The following is a 6938-nucleotide window of genomic DNA, read 5'->3' on the forward strand; positions in this document are numbered from 1 at the left end:
TAGGGAAAGCAGCAAAGACAAAGCAGTGGATTGACTTCCAAAACTATCAGCCTTTGTCAATTAAAATATTTACTTTTGACACAAGTCTTAATTAGTTAAAAACATTTAATCCAATCTTAAAATAGAAGTTCAAGCTACCCAATTTAATCTTGGAACAGTCACTTGCTCTCCGGATTAGGAAGACAATGGCATCCAGAGCAAGCATGAGCCCTCTCCCCTCTTATTACAGTTAATCAGGAACATAAATACTATAATGGAGCTGAGCCCCTGCAAACTCACCAGGCTGTGCATAATTTCCACTCCAGCTGGATTCACTGTGAGCGCTTCATCATACAATTGCTTAGCCTCCTCCAAATTGCCTTTCATCTCTGCAAGCCTCCCACGCATGTACAGTACAGCATGAGATGTGGGGAAAAGACTAGCTGCCTCCAGGATACAAAAGCCTGCTTCTTTGAGATGCTGTTGTTCCATGAAGAGTTCAGCTAAAAAAACCAACAAAACAAAACAAAACAAACAACCCCTACCATTAGTTGAAGTAAGTCAGAGACCTTTCTTCACATTAATTACAAATCATTGCCCTTAAGCATACTAAAACACGAGGCCATGATCCTGCACAGTGCTTACTACTATGGTTAGTGCTTACTGTCACAAATCGATTCACTGAATGGACTTTTTTTAATGCTAAGAGCTCTATACAGATGTTCACTGACATCTTCAGGTGTTGTCCTGAGAGACAACAGTCTTAAGGATTCCTCAGTCAGGAATGTCAACAGTGCTCAACTGAGCCCTAAGGAAGCAGGGCTAGTAGCCACCTGGAGCCATCATATGTATTTCCAAGTATTCTAGGAGGGAAAAGGAACAGAATAAGCCATATAAGTTCTCAGTCTACTGAGAACTTTAAACAAGTCAGAGTAATAGAATACATCTGACTGAGCTGGACATTAGATAACTTATTTTTTTTAAAGTATTAGAAGTGTTTCTATCTGCTTATTAGTGTAGTTTATGAGATAGCTGTCTCTTGTTTTTCAGAGACTATTAAAATCAAAAGGCTTTTATCATAGCGACTTATTTATATTGTGTATTCACACATTTACTTCCTCATACATACTCTACAGAAAATCAAAAGAGAGCTCTTGCCCAGTCACTTTCTTAAACTACCAGTTACCTCTACTATCTTAGATGTTTTCTTAGGAAAAAAAAAAAAAAGTAACAGACATACTCATGTGCTTGACTGTCAATTTGTTAATCAAATAATTTCTCATGTTAAACATAAATTGTATAGCATTGCTAAACTAACATTTCTCAGGGTTTGGACTAGGTCATTGTTGGACTAGATGATCATTGTAGGTTCTTTCCAACTGAAACAGTCTATTGTAATTCTAGATTTATTACACATTAAATCCTTGAAAAAGACTTCAAAAGTGATAATATTCACTGCCACATGTAACTGAAAAGTGAAACTGTGTTTTTAGATATATATATTTATGTATGCATATATGTATATAAAATAATTCTCCCTCTTCATACAGCAGCCATTGCTCTTTGGTTTATAAACTGTGTCCTATACATTATCACTGACAATCATATTTTTTACTGATGTGGTAATGCAGTATTAATAGTTCAAGAGTCCTATTCAAAATTACTAATCCAGGCTCCAGATTTAGATAAAAACTTCTGAAATTAGACATAGCCTCAAATAACCTGACTTTTAAAGGCAGTGAATATCCTCAGGAACTCTCTGTGAGGGGGGAAATCAGCCTGAAAATTCCTTTTAAATAGCTTTGAAACTCTGCTGGTTTCAAAACTCTGGGAGACCCATATGACTGTGGGGCTTGGAATGGTGACCATGGACCTTGTTGGGTAGAGGTGAGCAGGAGAGCATCTCAAAGGCAGTCCTGCTTGAAGATGGAAAGGCTCCTCCTTGGTCTGACATGAGGCTGGGACCACAAATAGCACTTCTGTTAGCACACTGAAAACGACTGTGTACTGAAATGACAGCACAGCTGAACACCCACTTCTGAAGTGGTCCTTCTAGAGGAAGGGTGAGACATTGCCAAGAGAATGCTCAAATGTTTCTTAGCCATCCCTAGGTTCTGGTAGAGATAAATGTCATTCTCCAAGGCTGTCAACTTGAGCAAAATACTAGTTCCTTGGTAAGAGCTATACTCCTTAAAAAAAGAGTGACTCATATACATTTCTCTCTGGTTAATCATTATAAAATCTCAGCATGCATCCTCTCCCTTGGCTCCAAGAGTCTGTAGCTATCTATAATAACAGAAAACAAGACCCTCTGCCTTGTCAAGCTGAGTATGTGTGTGGTCTTACTAAAAATTTTAAGGGAGGACAGCATTTTACTTGCATTTCACTAGGAATAGAGCATTTTCCTGCTAAGTGCTGCATAGCAGCTGATGCAGTGCATGTGGCAATAATGAAGATGGGGATGTGCAAAGTGAGGATTCACAGCCTGAAGATAAACAATTCATTTGCAAAGTTAGCACAAACTTAGCAGCACAAAAGAAGGGGTGAAATCCTGGTACTGACTGAAGTCAGCAGAATTTCTGGATACTGCCATATTAAAAGCTCTGTTAGCAACTAACAGCATAATGTGACCTGTTTCATTTCAGAAAAGAATGGGGAGCAAGGGGGTTTAGATGTGAAATCACACACAGCTGGTGTTTCAATGCATACAAAATGGAGAGCACTTACTCTTTCTTTCAACAGTGCCTGTAAATCTTCTTCAGTAATAACAATTATTTAGAGGAAGTGCAGCAACACAGAATCTAAATAAGATCTACAAATTGTATTTTATGGTATGGTAATGTAGCATATTAAAGTTCGGTCCATTTCTTTGCAGGCTCAATAGTCAATAAAAATGATTTAATGGTGTGGGAGCCCTAATTTGCATTAAAAAAAAGAATGAGAGAGGTGCCTTTGGGTTACAAAAAGAAAGGAGTGTACCCACCCAGCTAAAAATAGACATTAAGGGAATTAATTTAGGCCTGCATTAAAATGTGTCTTCTCTAAACTCATTTTTCATTTATTTACATACTCATTTTATTTATAGATTAACAAGATACTCTTACACAACACGGAATAAAAACACAGATAGAGGTAGAAATCAAACCCAAAAATTGAGGACTCAAATTGGTCATGGCACTATAACTGCCTCCTCAAAGATACTGCAAGTACTGAAACTCCTGCCTTTGTATAACCTGGGTTAGCAGCTTCCTGTCCACTGGATTATCCAGCATATCTCCTTATATCATTTAATCATGCTGTAAATAAACATATACCCAGATCAGCAGCTTTTGCAAGAAGTTTTATTATAGAGATGTTGCACCTGATTCTACTATGAAAGAGGGTATCTCCTCAGACTGACACACAGGTAGAGAAGATCTGTAATTCTTACCCTGCGAAAGGTTCAGTTCTTCAGAGAAACCATTTACAAACCTCCAGCTATTGGACTACATTGTACTTGGTACTGACATTTGCATGTTTGAATCCAAAGGCCATGTTTGTGAGCTTCCTTTCTCTCTCACTTAACACCATCTTCATAAAAACTTAAACAAATTTACATTTTGTTTTGAACCAAGGACCACCAAAAGCTCTCTGGAATGCTACTGAACAAAGAGAGATTATCATCCTGGATGTAGTATCTCATCTATTAGCATATCTGCAGTAATGCTAGAAATTCTGAGTGTGAATTATTATTAGGAAATACTTCAGCACTTTTACCTATAGGTATGGGCTGAGAGTGCACAGCATAGATGGGCAAAGACAGGATGAATCATGCACTCTCCTTTCATTCACTAATCGAAGCTTGAGCTGGCACCCACTGAGATCACAAGCAGCTATCCAGCTGACTCCAAGGTCCAGCCTAGCTTGATTAATTTCTGTCCCATATCCACCTTATGCTTTCCATCCATGCTTTCCTGCAGTACTGTCCAGCCTGCTCTGCTGTTCTTCTGAACAAATGTCGTCTCCTCTTATGGCTATAGCTGCCTCTGTCTTGGCTTGCAACTAGACTTCCACTGATACACCAGCCTTAATGCTGGGCCCAGTTCCTGAGAGCAGCACGCATCTTCACTCAGATGATCGTTAACTCCTAATACGAGCTCCTTGTTCTTCCAGCTGTTTCTGCTAGCATTAAAGCTCAGTTACAGTGAAGCTCCTTAATCAGGTAAGAACTGCCAGAAGCGTATCATCTACTCACTCTCCAAAGACCAGTAACCTATGCACAGACTGAGGGCACGTCCCAGAAGACTGACAAAGCTGAATCTCCTGCAGTCAGGCTCCTTTCTCCATCTCAAGATAAATTCTTTGACAGACCTCTGTCAGAGTTCAACAGAGGAGTAACAACAGTGTAATCTAGTCATGTCTACATTCACAGTACTAGTTTAAGGAACAGAGCTCCCTGCTATCACCTTGAACACTGACGCTGTTTCCCATTTCCTACATGTTTCAAAGCAGTGCCAAGACTGATTGTGCTTGTCACCACAGAAGCAGCAACAACTGTAATTCTAGCCAAAAAATCAAATGGATTTAAAATGTGTTCTTGTGATGTGAACAACTTAAGAATTAAAATTTCATTCCCCGCAAATCACGTTTGGTGTAATCCAAGACACAGCACTTAACTCCCACAAGCAGTCTGCTCCACATTGCTTGGTTGTGTGTGCCCATTGGATCTAAGGAACTTGTCTACTCTAGTCCACCCCAAAAATGCTGCTGCACAGTGATGTGGCCCACACAATGCAGCTAGATGACTGGCAGGATGGTACAGTGCGGAGCAGCCTTTCACACTTAAAGAAGGTTAGAGCACCTGCAAGGATGGGTAGGAAGATGATTCCTGTTCCACATCATCTGCCTTCAGAAGCTATTAATACTTTTTTTACTGCAGTAGCCCTTAGCTAGCTGGAAAGACACACTCCTGTAGGACAGCTCTGACTTCAGCAGTGAGTACAGAGCTATTACCATGACAAAGGGAAAAAAATGTAACCTGCTACCTTTCCTGTCTGGCAGGTGACAGTTTAGCAGTTGTTCTATATTATGACACCACCCCACACACAGTAGCTTGAGAAGATGCCAGCAGATTAGATGGAAGACTTCTCAAGCTGTACCCTGACTGCAGTAATTTAATTTGATGCAAACCTTTGATACAGAAATGGAGAACAGAAACTGCCACATGTTCCCCTTCACCTGAGCTCAGCTGCTTGCTCTTTTGAATGAGACAATAGGTTTACATCCTCAAAGGCTGCCTTTGCATGCAAACCGGTAGTTAGCTGGAGCCCAGGGACCTGCTTTAAATTTCCAAGCTTCAGGTCTCTTCCGGGGCTGAAAAGGCCACTAAGCTTATGTGCAAATGCAGCATTAGGATGAACAGTTCTGGAAACAACACAGAACTACCACAAACTAACTTCCACAGAAAATGGTGCAGTCAAAACATCACTTGAAATACTATAAGATAGCTGATTCCTTTATGTGAAGTGGGACTCTGCTCACTGGTGAGGAAACAGCTCTTTCCCAGGTAGGAGAAGCAAATCACCATCTTCTAGGCAATAAGACCACCACTAAGAAGGGTAACGTAAAAATGCTTCTGTTGGAAGTGCGGCTTTGGAGTTTCCTTGTACCCTCTCTGACAACATGTACTACTGGCTGTCGTCAAGGGAAGGACTTCATATTCCAGCCCAAATATAAATTCCTATTCCCTGTCTCCATTGTGAACAAATGTCCTGCTTCCTTCTCATGATTGTGCACACTTCATAACTTGCCCAAATGTTACTGAGTAGCTGAGGAAATGCTGGTATTTGGTACCCTCTGTCATTCTCTGGGTACCACTGGTAGTGACACAGATTTCTCTCCATCTCTCACCAAAGAAGCCAAAGAATCTTGGCAAAGAGCATTTCTAGCTGCTGCTCACAAGTGAGCATTCACACACATGTGCAAGTTTGCATGTCGCAGATTATGAACAATGGCATGTGCTCTTTGAAGACTGCTAATGCCAACAGATCATCAGTCTGCAAAGTTTCACTTCCTGCTTCAACAATGAGAAATATCCAGAAGCCTCAAGAATGGGGGAAGCAATCCAAGATGCCCAGTACAGATATAACACTAAGACTCCTTTTGGCTTTTAAAATTAATTGTTGATAGAAATAAAATAACTAGCTGGAAAGTAGTATCCCTAGTATCCCCCTGAGGACAGTGAAATGAAGAGAAAAGGGGAATTTGGTGATCCTTAGTCTGAACCAGAAAAGCCTAGGACAGAACTTGCTAACCCAGGAGGCTTAGCAGAATCACTGCTGGCTTCTTAACTTCACTAGTAACAGTTCAAGGAGGACCAAACCAGCTCACTTTACCATTTCTGTCTCCAGTGTGAAGTGTTCCTAATCCCTCCCAGTAAGTAAACACTGCAAGGCATCCATCACTGCAGTATGCTTTTATTCTCCTCAGTAATAGCTGTGTAATAAAGGACTCCTTCTTGCTATCCCACTCCCTCCCCCAGGCTCCAGCTTTTCATGGTGCTTTGTGTCACTATAAAGAGCCACAAAAAATCAGCAGTGCTCATGAAGCTCAAGAACTCAAGCACTGAATGGGCAAGTTCTAAATTCAAAACTCTAAAATTTGAAAGGACTTTAAAAAAAAAACCACACACAAAAAATCCCCCAACACCACCACCAACACAAAAGCAAAAAAAGAAACAAAAATATTAGAGAACTGCTTCAACAACCAGTGCTCCATCATGGGGCAGGATCTGATCCCAGCTATTCTGGCAATGTCAGTAAAGACACCTCCGGAACCTGATAAACGCCTTCAGCATCACAGCTAATAACTTGAGGGGGTTTCAGACACCTGCAAGCTTTGGGAAGGAAGAGCAGCAGGGGGAGGGCAGCAGGGAGGGCAGAAGGGGAGGGCAGCAGGGGGGGCAGCAGGGAGGGCAGAAG

The 6938-nt window shown here is 40.9% G+C and overlaps 1 protein-coding gene across 1 annotated transcript in view; it reads right to left on the reverse strand.

Moving 5' to 3' along the window:
* Positions 1-6938, reverse strand: part of TTC7A (tetratricopeptide repeat domain 7A) — a 174177-nt gene that overhangs the window by 38635 nt on the left and 128604 nt on the right. The window contains exon 18 of the mRNA XM_010004957.1: positions 280-482. Within this exon, the coding sequence (XP_010003259.1) occupies positions 280-482 (203 nt within the window). The remainder of the gene's footprint in view (positions 1-279; positions 483-6938) is intronic.

This window comes from Chaetura pelagica, unplaced genomic scaffold, assembly GCF_000747805.2.
Source record: "Chaetura pelagica isolate M959 unplaced genomic scaffold, ChaPel_1.0 scaffold13, whole genome shotgun sequence".
NCBI classification, from domain to species: Eukaryota; Metazoa; Chordata; class Aves; order Apodiformes; family Apodidae; genus Chaetura; species Chaetura pelagica.